We start from the raw sequence: 25938 nt of genomic DNA on the forward strand, positions 1-25938 counted from the left end.
ATTCTAACAATGGAATTGTAAAACCGGGCGCTTTTGGAGCGCTGTTCTCATAGTATAGCTAACCATACAATATCCCTCACGCTCTATGCCGAGTACCGAATACCGTGGACACGCCTAGCGTCAGCACACTAAACACCTCTAAGCACCTGGCGAAGACAGAGTTGGACTTTAAAATTAATAAATTTCAGAATTGGGCAAAATAATAAGTAATATACCATTTCCCTATCCGGACCCAATTATCCATAGAGCAATGCAAATGTACATCACTTGTACAGCGCACCTTGTTTATTTTATGCCTCCGTACTACTACTACTACCATCACGCCATTTCCTCGTAGGGGTAGGCAGAGAGAATGGACCGCCACACACGTCTATCCTGGCATACATTTCTAGCTTCTTCCGCATTCATACATCTTGTCATACACGCCCTTCGGTTCTGCCTGCTTTCGACATTGCCAGACTTAAAATTTTGTTTTTTTCTGACCATGCCACGTCTTCCTTAGACGTCCTCGTCTTACTTTACCGTTCGTTCTCGCCATATATACCTGTTTTATCATTCTTTCGTCATCTAACCATCTCAGTGACCCTTTCTTAATCTTATCAATTATACCTGACTCAGATTTACACTGTCGTCTGATTTCATCATTCGTAACCCTGTCATATATTAATTCCCTACACATTCGTCTAAGAGATCGCATTTCGACCGCGTTCACTCGGCTTTCATCCTTCATCTGCCGGTTCCATGTTTACCTTCCGTACATAAGTGTCGGGACTAAAGCTCCGTTGTGCACTGCCAGTTTAGCTTTTATTGTCATCTTTTTACAAGCAATTACTGTCTCAGTGCGTTGTTCGTTTTGTTGCCCGCATTCACTCTCCTTTCAACATATTTTTCTACTCTTCCATCTCTTGAAAACATGTTTCCCAGTTCCACAAATTCTTCTACTTTTTCGAGACATTCGTCTTTTTATTTATTTTTATTTATATATATTTGGACCCCTGTATTTAGTAGTCTTACGTGTCATGTACAAGGCTAAGGTACTCTGAAAATATCGTTATAGTTTATCTTGGAAATGGGATGTTTGATCACTGGTTTGTTACCTTTATGAATCCAAGAACAATGGCGCGTGATAACTACTTTTAACGACAATGTGAATATCTGTTAAAGATACTGCATCTTTCCTGCATTTTGCTTCAAGATTATGGCGTTGTAAACTGAAAAATGGGCACTGAAATAACAGATGTTCGATAATCTGTAAAGAAATATCATCGCATGGACAATAGTCACAATTCCTTAATTCAAACCTATTTAGGTAACTTCTCATAGCTCCGTGTCCGGTGAAAATGTTGTTTTTATTCGTTCGTTATCATTCGTTGTTTACATTTATTATGTAACCAGTAATCTCACTTCCCCTTTCAAATACCTTTTGATGCCTCCGTGAAGGCAATATTCCCAGTCTTACACCCACAAGGTGTACGAATCGCCACTTGATTTCTCTTTTCGCAGTTTTGATCGATTATTACTTTAATATTTCATTGACCTTCATTATTATAAGGTATTTTTCATTAAATAAAATTAGGTACTTATTTACTAGGCATACATGTAAAACGCGCGCCTAACCAGGTAAAACGCGCGCTTGCTTACGCCATTTCGGTACATACAAAAATAGTATGAAGTAAGGGCCAGTTTTATAAACATCCGTAAGGGGGCTTGATACGATTATTTTGAAACTAATATTTGGTATACCGGTCAACAAGGAAGATCAGCGCGACAAGAAATTGGACATGAAAATATTCTCTTACACGCGGTAAAAATTGAACAGCGAAGTTTGTCGAAAACGTTAGTTTGAATAGTTTTAATAAAAATGAACTACTTTGAATGACGTCACGAGTGCTTGTGAATCAACCCATGCTAGAGTGTTGTCAAATTATAATGCTTTTTTTCATCTATTGATATATTTAACATGTCCCTTAATTTATTTAAAAATAAATTAAGACTCATTATTCCTGGCTGCGATACGCTCCCACTTGCTATTTAATGGTACTCACGCTTACACACACCTGGACAATTTCTCCCACACAAATACACGCACACACCACTACACTTACTCTCATACAAATACACACAAACACACCCTTTTGTTGTGCCACAATTTAATATTTATGATTTTTATTTAATAACTTCGCTGGTCAGTCTTTAAACCGTATCTTTTTTATGTTATTATATCATTGTTGACTGTTTGTTTCTGTAAAATAAATAGATTTCTGATTAATCTGATTGATTTATATGAGATTGCCAATTCACAAATCAGCCTAACTCACCGTAGAGAACTTGTGACGTCACAAGCGGAGTAATTTCAAAAATACAACACAAATTTCTAAACAGGTCCTGGATTCGAGAAAAATCATAAGAATTTTTCAGTGACGGAATGAAAAACTTGTTACACGTTGGGAGATATGCGTTAGGCTTAGCGGTGACTATGCTGAACAATTATGAATAAAATATATGATTTTGAAGCTTAAGAATAGGGAAATATCACATTTTTTAAAAACATTTTCAAAGTAAAAAGGGTCTATGAAATACTGTAAAGTAGAAAAAAAAATTGCTACTTTTTTTGCTTACTAGTAGCATAAAAAATATTTTTTAATTTGTTATTTTGAATTCCTGCAAAAATGATCATTGCATAGGCCACGCCCTTTATACGTCACGATTTATGTTCATTTTCAACTTTGTTCCAAATCATCCAAATTCTTATAGAACATCGTCACGATTCTTGACGTCACAACTATCAATGCCAAACATGTCGCGTTTTTCTAGTGACATATTTTTTTATGTTTTCTTTTTTAAAGTTATGTATGAAAACATTTCTCTTTGAAAATGCGATTAATTATTCTAAATCCATTTCGTATATTTTTATCGGTATTTGTAGTACGTGATATTTCTCTATCGTACTTTTTGTCCGATTTTGGTATTTGTTCGTGTTCTACAAGGATGTGTGCATTAGTTTTCAGCCTCGTACTTTAAATTTTCATACAAATGTAATATACATTTTCGTACATAGATATCGGTTTTACTTTATATCGTCTCGATATGTACCGATGAAGAAAATGTTTGTAATCGCGGCCCTGATCTATTTGATATGTAATGGTCTATTTTTGCAATTAATAGTATTTGCATGTTCATGATCATGTGCGCTGTTCATCTCCCAAATAAAATATCTATTTATGTTCTCCGCCTACCAATTTCCTTCTTATTTTATTTTATTTTATTTTATTTTATTTTATTAGGGAAATCAACAGTTCTACATACATATTTTTAGTAAACAAACAGATATAGTGTATAAACTCAGAACTAATAACAGATTTCCACATAGTACTTGCATATCTAGAATAATTCTAGATTTATTGCATTTTTTCCTAGAGTATATACACATTTTTACAATGTTGTGTGTATTTATTTATGCTTTATTAAGTTAGTTTATAACATCTTTAGAGCTGATTATAAACTTTTATTAACATTACCATTTTTTATAAAAAAATATCAAGAACGTATTTTTTTCAAATTAATTTTAAATAATTCAATTCCTTCCATTTCTTTTATTTATTGAGGTAAATCATTGTACAGCTTCAATGCCTTGTACAATGAGTTTTAAGATTCTGTTTTTCTCCTCATTTATTTATTTACATACATTAGTTTATTGCACATTATTTAAGACTTTAGTCCCAACTCCATGGGACTAAAAGTCCTGTGTTAAGATGGGACATGGGACGAGCAATTAGTTGACACAGACACATGAGTATATCACCACAAATATATGAATTTTTATGCTAATATACACTTTTCTGTACATAAATATAGATATTAGTTTATACCTCAGAGTAATAATGCGCTAGCTATAGATGGGCCCTATCGTTATTTTGCATCGAAGGAAACCGTTACGTATTTTTGGTTAGCGGCCATTTTGTTTTGTTTGACAGCAGACGCTTTGTTTGTTAATAACTTGGGTATTTACTCGTTACAATAAATAAAAATTGACAATGGTGAATTGTAGTATGTTTGGTTGCAGCAGTAGGAGCGTCAAAAGTGTACATATTTAAAAGTAATTACAATGCAAATTAATATCGATTTGGCAATTATTCTCGACCTGAGTACTGCCAATTGTTTTGCTGCGAACTGTAGCTAACTTAATACTTCAACAAAACCATCACGCCGTTTCCCCGTAAGGGTTGGCAGAGAGGATAGAACGTCACATCACTCTATCTTTGCATACATATCTCGCTTCCATTACATTCATACATCTTCTCATGCACGCGCGCCGATTATTGTTACCTTTATATTTATATTATTATATAAATAATAATATAAATATAAATTATTTGTTGGATTTGTTCATGCCATGTCTTTCTCGGTCTTCCTCTATTTCTGCATCCATTAACATTAGCATTGTAAATATTCTTAGCTGTTCATTCGCTGTCCATTCTCTCAACATGTCCAAAACAGCGCAGAGTTCCTTTCTTGATTTTATCGATAATGCCTATCTCAGCCTTACATAATGTACGGATCTCGACATTTGTGCATATATCGTACATAGTTTTACCATCCATTCGCCTGAGATATCGCATTTCGACAGCATTCAGCCTACTTTCATCCCTGTTTTTCCAAGTTCATACTTCGCTCCCATACATTTGATGTCCCGACTATTCTCCAACGAATATCTCTTAATGTTCCTTCGCGTAGACTCAGAAATAATGAAATTCTGTTCCTCGGTCATCATAAGACTAATTATGGTTTCCATGCGCCCCTACCCAGAATGATTAGATTTGTAAATTAAAATCAAGATCTAAATTATTTTTATTGTAAATTGAGTTTTTTTTACAAATAGGCTGAAGAAATATTCCCAATAAATTGACTGTATATTTGTTAGAATTAACCTGGATTCCATAATGCCTGTCTAATGTCGTTGCTTTTCTTTGTTGTATTTCCTCTTTTATTTGTTACTATATTATTATTATTATATTGTTTTTCGTTATATAATTAGTTTAAATTGGACATTGTCCGTAAATTTGTTAAATAACTTGATAATTTAATTTTTAATTTTATCTTTCAATTTTAACTTTTTAATTTTGATTCTTAATTTTAACTTTTAATTTAAACTTTTAACATAATTTTAATTTAAACTTTTCATTTTAATTTTAACTTTTACTTTTAATTTAAAAATTTGATTTCAACTCTTAATTTATACTTACTTACATCTACTACCTGCATCTAATAATTTATTGTTGCTTGTGATTTTTTACAATTAAATTTAAATGTTCATGGAAGCAGAGAGAGAGGGAGGAAAGTAAAGTAGCTATACAATGTCTTTTCCTTTTTATGAACTTTGTATGTAATATTTTTATTTTTACTTTTTTAGAATTAAATAATTTTTCCCCCCTCCTCCTGCATTAATTAGTGTGAAATCTGTAATTGGTCTTACTTTTTTAAATTGTTCTTTTGTACCTTGTTTTATATAAAGACTGTATGATTTCATAATAAATAAATAAATAAATAATGGTTTAACAACGTTTTGGCTCCTCTATAGCATGCGCATTATTACTCTAAGGTTTATATCGTCTCAGTATATACCGATGAAGATAGCCGTTCATAATCGCGGCCCAGGTTGAACTTGCCAAAAAAGAGCCAGGCTCTTGTCTTTGGCGAGTGTACAAAATAGAAACAAAGCATGACAAATACAAAATAATAAATTAATTAATTAAAAGTGTCGAATGCTCTCTTTTTACTTTTGTAGCTAAGTTTTTCCTGCCTACATTTTATCATTTTCCCAAAGGGTGCGCACCTAGCGAGTAGGTATTTTGCGAGCTAATTTCCCAGTAGGAAAAATCATGAAATTGACCCCTTTTCTCTTTCTTGGAATTTTCACTCTTTTATCGACCCGTATCAACTCGAGTTGAACAACTTTTGACGCAATACCACAATTACCCCGCGTTCAAAATCGCGATAGAAGTCGTAAACTTTTGCTTATTCTACGGACTCCATTTTTCGTAGGTAGACACCAAAAATAAACACAAGTTTGAAGACACAGGGTTGCGTAGTATATTATTAATCATCCGTTTTACTGTTTCTAGAATTGTGGAGTAATATCATTTTACAACTATTTGCAAAAATGACGACGTTGCCAACTTATTTTTTAAGTAACGATTACGCACAAAATCATTTTAGCTAACCACAAATTAGCTAATATATTGGTGGAAAGATGGATAAGTATGATGTCACTTTTCATACATTTTAAAGGTTTTTAAAAAAAATCTTAAAATTTTTTTTTACTCTCAGGAGTTACAACAAGCTCATTTTGGGACGGAAAAATATATACAAATAAGTATGGTAATAATATGTACATAAAACTGAAATAACATAGCAAGTTAAGTACATATTTTTATTACTTTTTTGAATTTTTCACATATTTTTAAATTTTGATTTTAGGCCGGAGCGTTCTTAACAATTTTAAATCGATAAATAAGGTGGTTGATAAGTTTCCTCATTAAGGTTTGAAAAAAAAACAGGTAATTTTTGATAATCATTGCTCAATAAGTCCACACTTATATTCACTACACATTGTCACATACATACAGTACTCACGCACCCATTCACATACAGGGTGTTCTTTAAACCCTGTTACATCCGAAACCACGATGATCAGTATGAGCAAGAAGACATATTAGCACATTAAAATAAATTATTAGAACGAATAAAAATTTTAAAAATAAAATATTAAAAAAACAAATGGTTGCTAACTTCTGCAGGGGTGAAACGAGGAGGGGGAGGGGGGGAGTCTGACACACCGTTAACTGCGCGGCCGTGCCCCCCTCGCTTCTCCCTTGCAGAAGTAAGCAACCATTTGTTCTTTTTAATATTTTATTTTTACAAATTTTCTTCATTCTAAATATTTTTTTAAATATGCCAGTATGTCTTCTTGCCCACACTGATCATCGTGGTTTCGGATGTGACAGGGCTTAAAGAACACCCTGTATACACACATCCTCACCCACCCGTTTCCATTTTTGGTGGAGATTTCTAAGTTTGCTTATAATACCCTAAAATTCCTTATGTCATCTAACCTGGATCTCATAATGTTTGTCCAATTCGTCTTTGCTTTTTATTTTTATTATTACGTTTCTAAGTTTTATGTCACTGTATAATTATGATTATTTTCGTTACAATATATGTTTAAAATGGACATGGTCCGTAAATACATTAAAGTAAAATATAAATATATATAATAGATGTCTCTAATATCTGACCCTTACATATGTCACAGCGGAAATTCCGTCGCCTATCTTTCATCGCGGTAAATCCGCAGCCACACTACATATTCCGCGGCGGATTATTATTTTTTTTTATTTAAATTTTATTGATAAACCCTTACGGGTTACATACATTTAACAAAATGTTTTCACTTTTAAAATTCACATTCTACTGTTAATAATAATATTTTTAATATCTTTTGTAAAGGTTGTCTGAGTCTTTTGTTTAGTTTTGTCTGGTAGTTTATTGTATAATTTCAGTCCATGGTTTATAAGTCTCGATTGTCCTTTTCTCGTTTTAAAAGATTGTATATGATATTTTTCTGATATTCTAGTATTGTGTTCATGTTTACTACAATTTTTTTCAAGTTTTAATTCTTCGTCTACAATTACATCAGTGGCTAATTTATGAATAAATTTTAAAGATTCTAGCTTAAAGAGTTCAGTTACGTTTAATTGTTTAGTTTGTTTAAAAAGTTCTTTAGTTGCTGTTAGATAGGGTAGGTCATATACTAACTTTAATATTTTATTTTGCTGTCTTTGTAGTCTGTTTATGTCATTTTGATATCCTGTTCCCCATAGTAGTTGCATATAACATATTTTAGTTTTTACATATGCTTCATACATTAATTTTTTTTCCTTTATTGGAACAAAGTTTTTGATTTTTAAAAATAGACTCGATAAAGTTGCCACTTTGCTAATTAAATTGTTGATATGAATTGTCCATGTCAATTGTCTGTCTATTGTTAGTCCTAAGTATTTAACATGTTCAATTTCAGTTAGTCGTTCATTATTTATGTAAGCATCTATCAGTCGACTATCGAGCGCAGATTACATCGAGCCTTATACAGTCGACGCGGACTGTCCGCCGAATATGGCGCTTCCCATTAGAAAACATGCAATGCAGATTTGCCGATTAGACGTTGACGGAAATCCGCGCGCGGAGAACGGAACAGACGCCGAAGGTGAGCGGTTCGCCCAGTAGCTCAATAAAAAATAACTATCGACGTGCTTAAAAACATGCTAAGCATTTGAGCTATCACAATGAACAACAATGAACATGCTTAAGTTATTGCAGTCATAAATCAACGCGTGTGTAATCTCTAAGTCAACGCTCGTGTCGGTTTGTTTTTTGTTTTCCTCGTAAATAAATACAGTTCATTGGCGAAAAATCGGCGTTTACTATAAAACAAAATACAATATTTTATATTGCATTTGCAAAATAGTAAGAAGTATCTGATACAAAAAAGTGAAAATTAAATTACAATTACTATGGCGACTGCTTTTTTTGACATTTGGCTTGCCAACTGCCGGCTAAATGCAATAAATAGCGTGATAAATAATAAATAAATAAAAATGGCAGTTTTGGAATATTTTCCATATTTATACCGGTGAAATTTAAATATGTGATTGCGCGGCAGGATTATGCGTCGCAAAACGTAAATATTTTGACATTTAATATTAGGTGTTCACGGATGTTGCATTGTGATCGCGAATACGATGAACAACCATGGTGAGAAATTGTTATCGCGTCGCTTATTAGCACGTCGATAGTTATTTGTGATCGAGTTTCAGGTCCGCCGACGGAACAATCGATCATCCGCGTAGCGTGCTCGATAACGGTAAATATGCAATAAAATGTATTTGCGTTCAGTAGCGGAAGATCGGCGACGGAATTTCCGCGTGTGGCGCTAGCGGGCTAGACAAATGCGCGGTTATCTCAATATTTAAAAAAATAAGATGGCGACGCATAACAACAACTGTCACAAGAACTAACTCAAAATGGCTCGCGCATAACTTGTTTTATTTTCATGATCTTATCGTACATTTTCTAAATGTCGACTTACTTAGATTGTGTAGACTCTTGACAGGGGCAAAAATATAAATTTGATTTAGCTGATCATGCCAAATCGGTTGTCCTCGTCTTACGTTTTCATTTAGGCGCTTAGATTTTCACGGCCACTGTTATAAATATGTATCGTCTTTTTGGGTGATCCAGTGTAGGTTAGATTCGTTCCGACGTTTCGGGTACCGTCGCAGCCACCATCTACCTACTGGTGGTTTAATTTAAGCTGGCGCGTTCAGAAAACTCACACCAACGCATTTAAATTTATTTATTTATTATATATACGGCCTAAGCAATTTTCAACAGTTACATGAAGAAACATAAATGCAAGAAACTGAACAAAAAGAACATAAAACTATTTAGCAAAGACAAACAAGGGCAAAACAATAATTGTATACAATATATTCATAAAAACGAAAGGCCTAAGACTTCGAGCTAAACCATGCCAATCCAACTTCATCCCACACTGTTTAGTTGCGAAGAGATCTACGAAAAGCCAGAAGATCTATCCCAAAGAATTCCAAGTCGTGTGATGAATTGACTAATCTACACATTCTGGACATTGGGGCATAAAAACCAAAGTTGCTCTTAGGAGATTTTATAAATAGCAGATTTTGACTTCCGTTGACACGGTTGGGAACATGAAAATAAATTGATTGCAACAGAGATGGGATATCACTTAAAGCATTAAGTATTTTGAAAATGCATATGAGGTCCATCTCAGTTCTACGTCTCTCCAATGAAGACAGATTAAGAGATTGCTCTATTTCAAAATAGGAATAATTACCCCTTTGTAATCCGAGCAACCATGCCACTTTTTTTAGAAAACGGTGTTGGACAGACTCGATATGGTCAATATGAGTCCTGTAGAATGGAGACCAAATAGGAGAAGCGTATTCTAGATGGGGTCGAACTAGTGAGCAATAAAGAGTTTTGATGGTATTAATGATTTTTAAGACCGCCGTCACTCTATTGATAAAACCGAGAAGTTTGAGAGATTTGTTTACAATATTATCAATATGTTCACGATAGGAGAGTTTACTATCTAAAGTAATGCCAAGATCCTTTATTGACGAAACCATTGAAATGGAAGTATTTTTTAGTTTGTGGTTGAATTGTACAGGTTCTTTTCATCTACAGGATGTTGATTTAAATAAACGTTGTATTCAATTTTAACCAAATGTGCTATCTTTTTAAAAATTCGGTGTTGGATTAGAGGGTTGTGTATATAAAAAAAATACAATGGGTTAAGAAAATGTAAAATTAATTTACTAAAATACTTTGTTTCATTATTTTATATTTTTCAAATATTTTTTTTAAATTTTGCATTTAACTAATTATAGTCCTTCCAAGAACAGGGGGCATTTTAACTTTGAAAAAAATTTTTTTTTTTTTTATAGTCAATTACTTGAGAACTAAAATTCGAAGTTGTTTAGATTGTTTTAAGTATATAAATAACAAGTTTATCAATAAGTGTGTATACATTTTTTTCCGATATAATTTATATAATTTCATTACACTCTATTCATTATTATTATGATGAACATAAAATATTAAATAAAAAACATGCATATTTAAAAATAAATACTCTTAAAGATATGACATCTTCTTAAGTAATTGTTTTCTTTTTGCTCTAATCCAAAAGATGTTTTAACAAACATTTAATATAACAATATATAACATCAAAACTTTTAAAATCAGTATTCTATTCATTAAAAATATTTTTGGGTAAGTTTTGTGAAAGCCCCATCACTACATAATCGACCTATTCATGATTTGATTAAATGAAAATATCCACATATTTATAAGCCAGTGCTTTTAATCCATAACTTAATACTCGTACATTTTGTTATATTTTTACTATTAAGAATCTCAGCGAAATTCAGACGAACGCAGAAGCATCCTGTATATATTGTATTACCATATCATTAGCAAGTAATAAAGCAATAGTTGTCTTTGTCACACTCATAAGCGCGCCTGAGCGCGAGAGAGACAGATATTATTTTTATGATTCATATGCCGTGCAATGTCATACCATGGGCTTATTCACGGATATTACACAATGCGTATGTGTAAGTATAGCACACGCGCCAGCTTATAAAAATACACCAGTACTAGTGACCGACCGATAAAAGATTTTCAGCCGAAACCGAATCCGAATTTCGGCTTCTGTTCTAGTTTCGGCTGAAATCGAAACATATTTAAATGGGCTAAAAATCACTTTACAACGCCCAAATTTAGGCTTTTTTATTGTTTAACCCTGCGAGCTTATTAAAATAAGTGTTAAAAAAATGCAAAGGTAATGAAATAAAAGGCATTATATTTCATGAGTAAATTAGATTATTTTTAGCGCTTTTTGGTTCGTTGTTATTTTATATATATAATTTATATGTAAGAGTTCTTCAATGTACGCTTTAGGAACTTTAACTTATAAACTATAAAGGAAAATAAAAAATATAAATATGAATGATCTTAGAACTACTAACCGTAATCAACAAGTCGCGGGTCACGCGGCCGTATCACTCAGTAAGGCGGATTTAACTGAATGCTGTTTTAGTTCATGAGAAAAAATATATCATATTATTATGTATTCTATAGGATATAAAACCACTCTGGTCATCTTTTCCCAGGAATCACTACGGCGAGTACATCAATAAGCAGTCGTCCTGGCTGCGAAATGTAAAATTAGCACAGGACAGATACATATGCTTTCGCTGTAGTGATCGCCAACGTTGGGGGGACCCGGCAAGGCACTAGAAGAAGAAGAAAGGATACATTGCCAATATTTTTTTCTCTCAAATTTATGGGATATAATTTTTTTATTCATTTTTATTATTATTATTTTTTTTTTACATACATAAGAGGTAAAACAGAGTATTCAAAAATGAATAATTACGTAGCAATAAAATACCTATTAATAGTAAGAATAGTAAACAAAAAATCCCACAAAGGCATGGCCTGTTCGTGGGGTATACAAGAAATGTGTATGAATTTTTGCTCCTATAATGAAAAGACAGGTATAATATAAGAAAAGAAAATATTCTGTAAAAGATTAGGAGGTACTTTTTTATTTTTTAGTAATTAAAAAAGAAAATAAAAAGAAAGAAAACATAAAAATATTCCTTATTATTAAAGGGCAACAAAATATATCATAGAAAAAAGAGTTAATATCTTTAGTTTGAATCCAGGACAGTGCCTGTTTTTTAAAAGGAGGAAAATTTTGAAAGTTTGGGATTAACGAAATATTATTAGTAAAATTTTAAAAAAAATTGGGCCTATAAAATATGCATGTCTCTGTGCTAGCCTCGTTTTACAATGTGGTATTTCTAGCACACGATTCCTTCTTAGACTTGATCTATTTGAATTACTAGTAAATAAATTTTGATTCATTAAAATTATTAATATATTTATTTGATTTCTTTCTAGATGTCGCAGTCTTTTCAATTTTTCCCTCACCATCATCTGAACATCTTCGAGAGCCGATACATCATCTGACCATCGTGTAGAAAGTCGAATAATTCATTGTCGACCAAAGAGTAATCACCACGAGAACATCACCTAGAAAGATTACAATTGAGATTAGTTTACTCCCGAATTATTTCAACATTTTTTCTCTGTAAACATATATCAAAACACCTATATTAAGTTAAGCTTAGAAGCCCACCGCATTAATTCTGAACGATGAATAGAAATACACTGAATTCTCATTCCCAATTGCTGTTATGTTAGATTCTTAAGTAATAAGTACTTAATTTATTCAGTATGGAGCCATATTCGGAAAGCGTTTTATGGATAGTTATCGTAGGATTTATTTTCGCTTTTATTTTGGCTTTCGGTATCGGGGCGAACGATGTGGCTAACTCGTTCGGTACGAGTGTGGGAGCAAAAGTCTTGACTGTTCGACAAGCATGTTACATCGCCACAGTCTTCGAGATCGCCGGAGCTATACTAATGGGTAAGTTGTTATTTATTTATTCACACATCAACGGTTCAAAGAACCTTTTACAAAAAAATAATAATTTACAGAAATAATCACAGCAGTGCACAATAATCATGTAGTACATAGTATGAAATTATAGAATAATTCAAACTAAACAATTTAGTAAACATATAATACAAACAGTTAAAAAGAAACATAACATTTCTAAATAAAGATAGCAATAACCATGAGAAAATCTTACGTACTAAATATAAATATAACACAGTAAAGTTGAGAATAACTAGATAATAATAAAAAAGTTAATACAACATTAGTACTTAAAAAATAAAAGTTTTTTGAGCAATAAAACAAAAATAAAAAAAGTTAAATTACTAAATAATAATACCTCTATTTAGTAAAATCATCATCAGTTGGTTGGAAGAAGTTGCCATTTGGCAATAAATCCTCCAATGTACAATTTCAAATTATGTCTAACATGTTAAATAAAAAATCACGTATTCCAGGAAACAAAGCTAAATTTAATAATATGATTTAAAATAAATTCATTATTTTTCTAAAAAATAATGAGTGAGAATTCGTTTTAATTCACGAACAGAATTTGTATTAAAGATATCGAATATTTGTTCTAATTTATTATGAGATTTAACATTTTTATAGCGCTCACTTTAATTCCCATACATTTTTGCAAATGACTATCCCATTCTTATAACTAGAGCCTGGATTATTTGCTACATAAAAAGGCTGAAATATGCAAGCAAAATGTGAAAATATCCAACATAAAATTTTAATAATTCACGGCTATTATTTATTTATTAGGAAAATTTTTAACAATCTGATTTTGTAATTGTTAAAAATAATGTATTTTTCTAAATGTTCGGTTGTGCCTTCAATCAGTCAAAATGAAAATATTAATATATGTAGTTGAAGCGAACCTTTATTGATGCTGGTAAGATTCATCTGACTGAATTGGAAAACAGATGGAAGAAATGAAGGAATATTACACTGCGTGTAAAGTAGCCACACAAATCAGCCAATGATTGATTATAAACCCTGTATGTGCCTAGATTTCTATATTCCCTTCTATAAAATGTTCTTCATCTCTGTTGTTATATATTAATATAAATAACACAATTCAAAATCAAAAAGTTTAAAAATCATATCAATGTACAATTTTTTTAATTAAATTTTTGCACCGTGTAAAAAGAGGTTCTGGTGTATTTTGTAAATGCTGTATGTTGTTTCGTACCGAATCGACTTAATATAATATTTTTAATATTATTTTAATTAGTTTGTTTAAATCTAATCAAGTTGAACAAGAAAAAAAATCAAAGTTGAGGTTAAAACTATACAAACATGGATCAGTCCTTTCAAGAAGATCTATTTATATTTCATCTATCTCAGGCTACAAGGTGTCAGACACGATGAGGAAGGGGATCCTAGATGTGATGGTGTACTCGGGGCAGGAGATGGAGCTCATGTTGGGCTGTCTCTCCTCCCTCATCGCTTCGGCAGCCTGGATGTTCATCGCCACTTTCCTGAAGCTTCCGATCTCCGGCACACACAGTATCGTCGGCGCCACCGTAGGCTTCAGTCTGGTGGCCAAGGGCACTTCGGGCCTGCACTGGAGCAAATTGGGAACCATTGGTAACTTTACTATAGTTCGCATCATCATTATCATGATCACCAAACCCTAATCCACACCTGATGGCGCGAAGGGGACTGCATTGGAAAAGTGCATGTAGTGTGTCTCGAGCATGTGTTACAGTAATGTAAGGTAGCCTTGCGCTTTAGGTGCCAAACTAAGGACAGTGAAATTCCGCGGTGTAAAAGCACCTTATAAACATTTCATGTTGATTGATTGATTGATTGATGTGGTGTTTATTTTGTAGAACTCCATATTTAAACTTATAATATAAGAAATCAAACACTGATTCTAATCTATACTTCACATTCGTTTGAAAATGCCCTAACAAAGCGAAACAATTGTCACGAAATTTTTGTTTTATATTTGGAAAAATAAAATAAATTGATCAGTAGACTCAAATCAGTGTTTGATTTCTTACATTATAAATTTCATGTTGACCTCCCAGGGATAAAACTCAGGGCCCCGATTCGGACAGTGGGAAGTTAACATTTATCTTTAATTTCATCTACAAAGTACAATGAATTTTTCTGTATGAAAGCAGAATATGCATACATTTTTTTCTTTTAAACATGCTCAATTGTAGGTTACCGATGAAGATACTTTGAATGTTCATGCAAATATACTCATTTTCGTACACAAATATCGATTTTTCTTTATATACAGTCGAAGATAACTCTGTTAACTTCCCATTGTAATCGGGACCAGGACTAGAGACGATTTATTCAAATGCATTTGATTAATACAATTGGAGGACAGACTAGTGCCCAGTATGTTTTGGAAAATCTGTGGCCACCCCCTTGAATTTTGAAGATACTAACTTTTATCTGAAGCTAATAATAACCGAAACGCCCATCTCCTAATATCTATGGAAAAACAGAAATCAATGATGCATGAAATTGATTAATTTGATTATTTAATGCATTCAGTTACTATTTTTTTTAATTTTATTATTTTTATTTTTTTATTTTTTATTTTATTTTATTTTATTTTATTTTATTTCATTTCATTTCATTTCATTTCATTTCATTTCATTTCATTTCATTTCATTTCATTTCATTTCATTTCATTTCATTTCATTTCACTTCATTTCATTTCATTTCATTTTATTTCATTTCATTTCATTTCATTTCATTTCATTTCATTTCATTTTATTTTATTTTATTTTATTTTATTTTATTTTATTTTCATTTTTATTTTACTTTATTTTATTTTATTCAGAAAACATACAGTCAAACATAATAAGTATTAAAAACATTTTTTTTTTTAACAACAGAAAAAAAAAACTTTCTCTCTATCTTATTCACTACAGATAATCATAAAATGTCCTTAAACATAATTAAATGGTGATATTGCTCAATTTTTCTTCTAGTTGCCTCTTGGTTTATATCTCCACTGATGAGTGGTCTGATCTCCGTAATAATATACTTCATCATCAGACGCTGCGTCCTGCACACGGAAGAACCCCTCAACAACGGCTACAAAGCTCTTCCTCTCTTCTACGGATTTACCATCCTCATCAACATCTTCAGCATCGTGCACAATGGCCCTAAACGTAAGACAATTTTACTAATGTGGCCAATATAGGAGAATAAAATTCATGTGAAAAAACTTATTTTATTAATGAAAACAATTTTGTTTATTACCCATATGTTCATTTACAAATTAATAATCTTACTACTCCAAAGTGAAAACACATTGAAAAGTATCAAATGTAACGAGGACTTCAAATAAAAAGTGGAGGCAATTTTAGTCTTCCGGTTTTAAATGAGATTTTGCCTTTTTACAAAATGAAAACTTTAGGTTAATTTTGTTTCTTGTTTGAATAATTTTAGTACTGTACATGGACCGTATTCCACTATGGGGAGCCTTACTGACCGGTGTTGGAACCGGTCTTTTTGCCATGCTGCTCTCCTGGCTGTTATTGGTCCCCAGAGGCTCCAAGAAGACCAAGGCTAACTTCACCATGGGCTCTGAAGGTAATCCGAAGAAACTTAACATTAATTTATCAAGGCTTAAAGCCAGCATTATAAAACTATTGAAACTGCAACTAAAACAGCATTCTAATACCTGATTTTACTATAAACTTTTTACTCACTATTTTAGTAGTGTTATACTCTGTTAAAATTTTTATGATAATCTCATAATAGGTCGATTAATTGTAAATATAAGCTGCCATGTCTACTTACTTTGACTTTAAATTTCTACCAGTTTACGAATAGTTTTAATTATTGTATATAAAAACTTGTTTTCAATATTTGACATCATTCTTTTTTCATAGATATAAGTCCAACCAACTCTCCGCTCCACGATTCCAATTACAATACTAACGACAGTAATAGAGACCGACCTCAGTCACATCCAATTGATATGCATCCCTCTCTCGCAACCGTATCGGAAGGGACGGAGAATGAGACAAACAATCCCAGCAGCGATACATCGGAAGAAAACACCGTCATAGACAACACGAAAGTCCGATTTGTAAACGACAATAAGTCTCCATCGATAGCCATCAATACGAAAAAAAAAGCCATGCTCGCATCAGTAGAAGATTGTAATAGCATTCTTTCATCCAGTCTAAGCCCTCAAGCCGCTCCAATAAGAAGAGACATCCTAGATTCCAACATCAACTCCCTTAACAATGTTGACTTGACGGTGACAAGCCTCAAATACATAGACGACACAATGAGTTTCTCCAAAAATGCTGATTCGAACCAATCCACGGAGATAGCACACAGCTACGATTCCAACCGTAGCAGCTATCTCAAAAACTTCTCCGATGGGATTCAAGATAGTAATTGGAAAACCGACGCTCCCAATAAATTAAAACAATTGTTTAGCCCTCCGAAGAATAATAACGAAACAACAAAAAGTAATAATGATTATGAAAACAGTCCGGAAGGCAGGGTGGGTTTTCAAATCGACGAACGCAACCAACAGCAGTCTAAATTAAATAAAACCCCAGTGTTCTTCGGGCTGGACAATCGCAGAATGTCAACTGGAAGTGTTAAAGCCATAACAAAATCAATAGTGAAATTACAAAGCGTGGACAGTGGAGCAAACTTAGTTGTGATGAATCCAACCCTTACACCCAACTCAAGTGCGGCTCCTCTCATACTGGCCACTAACAAACTGCAGAACAGGCGGAGAGACGGCCAGGACTCAAGACAGAGAATTGGGATCCATGGAGCTGAGGAAGAGATGAAAAGTGGCGTCGGTCATCTGTTCTCATTCTTGCAAGTTTTGACAGCGTCATTTGGTAGCTTCGCTCACGGAGGGAATGATGTCAGGTATGTTTCTAACCTATCATTACTAAACAGTGTGCAATGTGCAGGTTATTTTTTACCATGAGATCAAACAAAAATTTTTAGTCAACATTTTATTACATTTTTTGACAACTTATGCCTTTATGAGAGTACTTTCAAACCAACAAAAATTGCAAATTTGAGTATATAATTTAATATCACTAACTCAATCAACTTATGAATTTGTTAATTCATAAAAGCCATTAAGTACATCATAATTTCTTTATCCACACTCAATGGTTCATAGAGCGGTACCAACGGTACACCAGGTTATGTAAATTTAAATTAAAAGGAGATTAAAGCAGCTAATCTCCTTACACCGGGTGTTGCTCATTAGTCTTTTAGGGAAATGTGAATCAGGCATTCTCTGTACATGTCCGGCCCATCTTAATCTAAGCAGTTTCATATGTGTCGAGATGCTTAGGGCCCAGTATTGTATTGTATAGTTCATTGTTTGACCAAATGCGCCACCGATTACATTCTCTCATTGCTCCGCAGATTCTTCGCAATACTTTCCATTCAAAGGTTACCAGCATCTCAGCCATCTTCACTGTCAGTGTTAACGCCTCACACCCATATGCCAATACAGTTTGTATGATTGTTTTAAATGTGATAATTTTTGTTTTTCTGTGGATACTACGTGAAAAGTATGTTTTGTTGGCTGCTGTGAGTCTTTTTCTAATATCTGCTGGATGGATCCTCATTGTTCTCTGTTAGACTAGAGCTCTGTTAATTACAACACATTGAAAATGGCCTCAAAATTCAAATATTTATGTAAATCATAAGAATGCATTTTTATTAAACAGCGTATTTTTAAAACCTTAATTTATTTTTGGTGCAGCAACGCAATTGGTCCTGTGGTTGGCCTATGGCTGTTATACGTGGAGGGCTCTTCGCAGCAGAAGTCGGAGACGCCCATTCTTATCTTGTTGTACGGAGGGGTTGGCATCTCTATCGGCCTGTGGTTGTGGGGCCAGCGGGTTATACAAACAGTTGGAGAGGATCTAACGGAGATTACACCATCCACGTATGTATGTAGAGAATAGTTGTAGCTGGCTTATTATTTTTGGCATTTGGATTTTAAAGAACCATTGAAATTATTGATATATTTATAAAAATAGCATATATTAATTGTAATTATTTACAAACTAACTTCGAAATACACTCACCTATACATATCTAGAATACATAGGTATGGTAATCAGTATTTACCAGTAATTTTAATTAGAAATTCTGTAAATTGAATAAAATGTAATCTTGCTCTATATTTTCAAAAAAAATAATAGGTTTAATTTTTTTAACTATTATTTTACACTGTTTCTATCAATAAATAATATTGTTTTAAAAAAAAATTATTTCAAACCTTTTTTTTTATTTTTATAGTTAGTTTTAATATGAACTACTTTTTTTCTTCTTTAAAACAATTTTCAACTTTCTTTAACTTTTGTGTGGCCGCGTGATGTCACACTAGTGGACATAGGACACAAGACTTTAGATATATCTCTTATTTTTTTAAATGATGAACTCGTATTCTTTGTGATCTTCAAATGTACATTTTCACACCGGATTTGGAAAGTAAAATTTGTACAACTATGCTGGATGTTAATACAAAAAAAAAATACCCTTGCTACGCGAAGAATGAATGTCCGCTAATTCACCAACACATCTGTAAAAGAGAGAGCACAAAGATAGAACTCATAACAAGGAAGACAGAGACGCTGTTCTATGGCGGGTATTGTGTAAAACAGATTCAGTCTTCAGTCAGTTGATGACAGTGATGGAGGACGCACGCGTGTAACATGAGCGCCGTATTTATGATTGTGAATTTATTTTGCTATAACAGTGCTAAATTAAATGTTTATTCGCATAAATTACGGAAAAGGAATTATTAAATAGTATGTCTCAATGTTTTTTTTTTCAAATGTCTCAACTTTAGAATATTCCGTCTTTTTGGTAACACGATGTTACATCACCGTGCGCAAAGGAATTATTTACCACAGTCTATTAAGAGTTTTTTTTTTACTGGTTTTAAATTCTTGCTTTCATCTTTGTACACTTTTCCGTTGTTTTTCTTTGAATTATTTGAACAAATATTATGTATCATCTTACAATGTTCAAATCCCACTCTACCACAACTCAATTTCCATTTTTCCAGCACAAGTTATTTATGACTTTTAGGAAACGGTCCGAAAATTTAAATATTTGAGCAAATAGTAAGAACTCTACTACATATTTCTCTTTTTAAAACGAAAAAAAAAGGGATTTGTTCACTGCTAACTAAGATGATAATTTTATTTTGCTCTAATTAAATATTGTGTGTTGACATAAGTTTTATCCGTTTCCTTCCAAATTTAAAAATGAGCCTAAAAAGTTTTTACAAAAGGTAAAGATGGTATACGTCAATTGAAAGAAAATTTTCTGTTCTACAAGATGTTATGTTGCTTTTATTTGATAACAAGCCTTCAAAATGGAATGTCAATTAGACGAATGGTAGCATTTTGGACACTTCTTTCTGTTCGCGTTCAATCGAGGGAATAAAGCTCTTTCTTCTATTACTCATATAGTGTCAATGCGGCTCGACTGTGGAATCATCTCCCATCAACTATCAAAGATTTTACTACAGTATTTCTGTCAAATCACGTCTGAAGAAACATCTCCTTTCTCTTCCTTGATCTCTCCTCTTTTCCTCTTTATTCCTTTTCCCCATTAAATAAAAGCATTGATTTAAGGTAATTTATATACAAATACAGTTATTTTTTAAATTTTCTATTGAATGTGTTTTGTTACTTGAATTATATAAATAAAACTAGTATTTTATCAGTTGGTTGGAGGAAATTGCCTATTGGCAATAAATCCGCCAATGTAAAATATACATTATGTACAAAAAGTTTAAAAATAAATAAAGCTGCTTGCAATATTTGCGCAGTGTACTGTGAAGATGCTATTAATTATTTACTAATATGTTTTAAAATAATGAAGAATAGATTATTGACTAACTAGTTATAAAATTATGAAGGAATACATTATTGACTAATTTGTTCTAATTTTTAAAAATTGTGTCCTCTTGTTCTCTTCATTTGGAAAAAACCAAATAACCTTTACCATTTTTTTTACTTTTGGTGCTCATGAAAATGAGTTTAAGTAACGCGAGAAAATGGAAAAAAACAGACATTTGATGTAAGTGCAGAATGTGTCAAGACTTTTTAATATTTACCGGTTTTGAGACATACCTGTCCCTCTATTGGGCAAACCAATTAGATTCTTTTTGGCCTCCCTACCCCTTAATGGTCTTTCAACAATGACCGAGTAACAGTCAAACGTAAGAAATAATTAATCCTAAAAATAATAAACTGAATTGATTCCATGTACAAGAGACTTTCTCAACACTGTTCATTTCAAATTTTTGTTTCTTCATGTTAAAAATAATATTTTCAAAATTGCTCAAATTAAAAAAACATAATTAAACATTTGTGCGAGTTTTCATACTGTCAAAAATGTTTCTTTCAGTGGTTTTACAATAGAAATTGGAGCTGCATTAACTGTCCTGATAGCATCGAAGATCGGCCTTCCCATCTCCACGACGCACTGCAAGGTTGGATCGGTCGTCTTTGTGGGTTATGCCAAAGGAAAGTCTGAAGGAGTCGACTGGAAGATATTCAGGTATTGAAAAACGGTGAATCTTTAATAAATATTGTAATAAAACATTTGGGGGGTGATAACAAACGCCATCTTTATTGGTATGGGTCAAAACAGTAAGCTTAACTTTTCTATCTCTTTTTACGAAGCCGGATCTGCCGACATGTTTATTTTATTTATTTTTCAACGGCTTATGCCTTTAACAAAATATTAAAAACGAAACTTTTTTTTAATATCGTGTCTACTAACAAAATATTAAAAATAAATTCATCAACAAACATAAATTTAAAAATCACAACTCATAACTTTTGCATACAGGAGAAAATGACTTAAAATATAAAAAAAGTATTCTTGGAGTGGCAGGCAATGTTTCATAATTTATTCATTTGTATAATATGAAGGTAATCAGCGCCAGAGACAGTACCACACATAGACAACAATTACAGTTTGGAAAATAAATGCATCTTAATTTGAATAAGGTTAAATGAAATAAATCTTTGTTTCTACGTATGGCGAGGCATAATGATAGCAGGTGGTCACCCGGAATAATGAAATGGAGACCATGGGCAAACAAAAGAAGTGTTGGAAGGCCACGGAAAAGATGGGTCGACGACATCGCCTCTACTGCCGGTAAAACATGGATGATGAAAGCGGGTGATAGGAAGGAATGGAAACATTTGAAAGAGGCCTTTATCCGGCAGTAGAGAGAATAAGGCTGAAGAAGAAGATGTTTGTTGATACGTGTTTCCAGGAAAATGAAAAAAAATAAATGGTAATATTTCGGCCTCGTGGTGTAATGTTCAGCTCGTTTGCCTACCATGCAAGAGATCTCGGGTTCGATTCCTGACATTGTTGATATGAAATATTTATTTTAAACGGTGTTTTTACACTAGAATATTTCATAGTCCCTGGACGGGTACTTAAGGCGTAAGACTGATCATCTTGCCTTCGTGTAACAGAAATGATCAAGATACGCTTCGATTGGTGTAACAATGCGGTGCCCTATGCACCATTATGTGTGGAAAGGGAATGATGATGATGATGATGAATATTTCTTTTACATAGTGGCAACATTACGGGGCATGTGCATTATGATTGTCAAATATCAATCAAACATCAAATGATCTGCATGCGCTGTAACTGCCTCCAACTTTTAAATCTCAACAGGTAGATGGTACTGTCTGAACTGTCAAATTTTACTCTGCGCTCAATGTCAAATTATAAATGACTTATTTCTCTTTCAAATTTTAAATTGGCTTCTGCGATAAAAAGTAGCCACCGTAAAATGCTTTGCAAATAAATGGCAAAGCAAAAAAGTGCTCGCTTCAAAAGTATTTTTGTCACTTCCAGTGCATAGATATGTGTATTGTGGAGGGCGGGTGCCCTAGACACCTATCGACGTACTTGCTTCAAAACTCAAATATACAGGGTCGATGGTGTATCTTTGTAATTGCTCTGGAGAATTTATCTTCAACTAAACCGTAATAGTGAAGGTATGGCTTCATCTTCCGATTGTAATCGCCCCCCTGAAGCGTAATACTGATCACCTTACCATCATGTAACAGAGGATTGAGATGTGCTGTATTTTATGTATCAATACAATGCGTTTTGCAAGGTTGCTGCCCTAGCTCTTTTATGTTCAATAGACCATTTTGCAAATTACAAGAGATATTTTTTTGTTTTTAAAGTAAAATCAGTAAGTGGAGATTGGCACCCGAAAAATTCTGAAAATACTATTTAATAATGGAAAAAATTATGATTCTTTAGCTACATGGACGTGTAATAACATATTGGCATTCATAACAACTCATTGCTCAAAATGGCCTATTCCTATTGAACATACAAGAACTAGGGCACTGAGGTGTAGACAAAGGTATAATAATGATGAGTCTGTCCTCAGAGTAATAACGCGCTGCTCGCTTATAGATATGCCATTTCGCTCCATGGCATAGAACAAAGGCTTTGAAAATTTTTGGTTATCGACAACTTTACTTTGCTGGCGGCCATTATTGTTTGGTTTGACAACAGACTTGTAACTGACGCTTTTGTAGCTGTGCTTGGCTTTGTTCATAAATAATGTGGAAATTTCATTATCATAATAATAAAAGGAGAATAATAGAAATAAATATAAATTGGAATAAACCTGCAATAAAAAATATATAAAACCTACCTTTTGAGGAAATAAATTTATTATATTAAATAGTAATTACAATGCAAATTAATATCGATTTGGCTACAAAATACTTACAATTTACATAACTTAAATCAAAACTTTGTGATTGATAATCTTAGATCAATTTTTGTGTATATAAGCGATAATGCGTTATTACTCTGAGAGTCTGTCTCATTAGCGTGGAGGAACCTTTCAAAACATTTATAGAACTCGACGGTTCCATGGAATCCAGGTTGAAGAACTATATTCTATTGTATTAGATTGATTGTTTATATATAGATGTATGCATGCGCAATGTGCATTATCTATGATTTGTTAACTAACGCGTTTAATTTTTTCCAGGAACATAATCTTCGCGTGGGTGGTTACCGTACCTATAGCTGGACTACTTTCCGGCTTTGTAATGTATTTTTTGAAAGTTATTGTAATCTAGAAGTGAACAACTCTACACAATTCAATGTAAGTTGACTCAACTATTTTGATAATACCTAATTAAGAGGAGTTCTGTAATTATAGGAATTTTACATGGCAGGAGATTTGCGATCTCTTTTGACAGATTTTTTGTACATTTCAAGCATTATTCAAATTGTTACAGTGCATAATCGTATTATTTTGAATGAATAATTGAGAAGTTAATTTGGAATAGGGAAATATCACTTTTTTAAAAACATTTTTTAAGTAAAAAGCGTCTATAAAATACAGCATAAAAAATATTTTAAAATTTGTAATTTTGAATTCCCGCACTATTGGTCATTGCATTGGCCACGCCCCTAATACGTCACGATTGATGTTAATTTTCAACAATATTCCTTTCCATTAAAATTTTTATAGAACATCGTCACGAATCTTGACGTCACAATTATCAATGCCAAACATGTTTTTTTATATTTTCTTTTTTAAAGTTTTCCATGAAAACATTTCTCCACAATATCCATATTGGTTTTGAAAATACAATGAATTATTCTAAATCCATTACATATATTTTTATCGGTATTCTTAGTTGTGATATTTCCCTATTTAGTAATCACTTTAGGCAGTGTAAAATTCACCATTCTGTCTATGTTTGAACATCCATATTTCATAGTGGAGGGGTGCATATTGCTGAATTATATCACCTATTAGACAACGTTTGAAAATACTTAACTCTTTGTCACACTTCTTTTTTTTGACCAGAATGATAATTCAGACATATGAATCTCACCCACATCAATATAGGTTCCAGTTGTTTTATTCCCAGTCAACACATGGAAGAATTGCAAAAACATGCAAGTTCAAACTTAGATAGAATAGTGAATGTTACACAGTGTGTTAAGTGGCCACTTGAACCAGCCAATGACAGATCAGACTTATTCCCTTCTCAAACAAATTTTTAAGCTTTATTTAATATTGCAGAAGCGCCACCAGAGTAGAAACTAGAAAAATCCCGCAGAATAGATTCCACGGAGCTGTTGAAACTTCAGATCGGTTGTAAACAAAAACTCTTTTTTTTTTCGTACTACGGACCGAAAAATTGAAGATTGAATTTTGAAACAGAGTGCCGGGAGTTTGGTGAAGAACACAGGAACCACTAGGAGGTTGTAAGATAGAAAGGTTCAAACTTATTGCTTAATATTTTCTCCGCACTATAAGATTATAGAGACGTAACAACGGATCTTGTTACAAAAAATCAACTTACAACAAGCAAAAATGTACTTATTTTTTTTATTTATATTTTTATTATTTAAAAAAATTGCTGTGTTCCAACTCCATAGAACTTTTGTCCTATGCTGAGATGAATTTATTATGAATCACTACACTTTTAATTAATTTTAATATTTTTTTATCTTTCATTACCATCATGTTAATATCACATATAGTTGAAATTAATCTCAAATTTTTAAAGCCAACTAAAAAAATGTTTAGAAACTGTTGACTGCTTACAAAAATGCATCGATCAATTAGCAGCCATATCTGTCTTAATGACTCCCTAAATATTAATGGTTTTTATTTATTCAATTGACGTAATATTAAAAATTAGTGTCCATTTTTGTTTTATTGTTGGTATCACGTCTAAATTACAGCTACCAATAAACACCTACTTTTCATTATTACTAGAATT

At 32.6% G+C, this 25938-nt stretch overlaps 1 protein-coding gene across 2 annotated transcripts; it reads left to right on the forward strand.

Moving 5' to 3' along the window:
* Window positions 1-12568: 12568 nt before the first annotated feature.
* On the forward strand, window positions 12569-25527 carry NaPi-III (Na[+]-dependent inorganic phosphate cotransporter type III). 2 transcript variants are annotated; one of them, XR_015824555.1, is made up of 9 exons: window positions 12569-13099; window positions 14486-14728; window positions 16099-16281; window positions 16562-16705; window positions 17008-18016; window positions 18873-19062; window positions 21539-21691; window positions 24183-24299; window positions 25233-25506. XR_015824555.1 is itself a non-coding variant. In XM_088238592.1 (9 exons), the coding sequence occupies exons 1-8, from the start codon at window positions 12907-12909 to the stop codon at window positions 24271-24273; spliced, it is 2202 nt and encodes a 733-aa protein (XP_088094718.1). In that variant the 5' UTR covers window positions 12569-12906; the 3' UTR covers window positions 24274-24299; window positions 25233-25527. The 2 variants fall into 2 exon arrangements, 1 of the variants encoding a protein (XP_088094718.1); XM_088238592.1 differs by having other exon boundaries at window positions 18873-19058; window positions 25233-25527.
* The last annotated feature ends 411 nt before the right edge of the window (window positions 25528-25938 follow it).

This window comes from Micrasema longulum, unplaced genomic scaffold (genome assembly GCF_059751315.1).
Source record: "Micrasema longulum isolate JH-2025_06_02 unplaced genomic scaffold, ASM5975131v1 h1tg001924l, whole genome shotgun sequence".
In the NCBI taxonomy this organism is placed as follows: Eukaryota; Metazoa; Arthropoda; class Insecta; order Trichoptera; family Brachycentridae; genus Micrasema; species Micrasema longulum.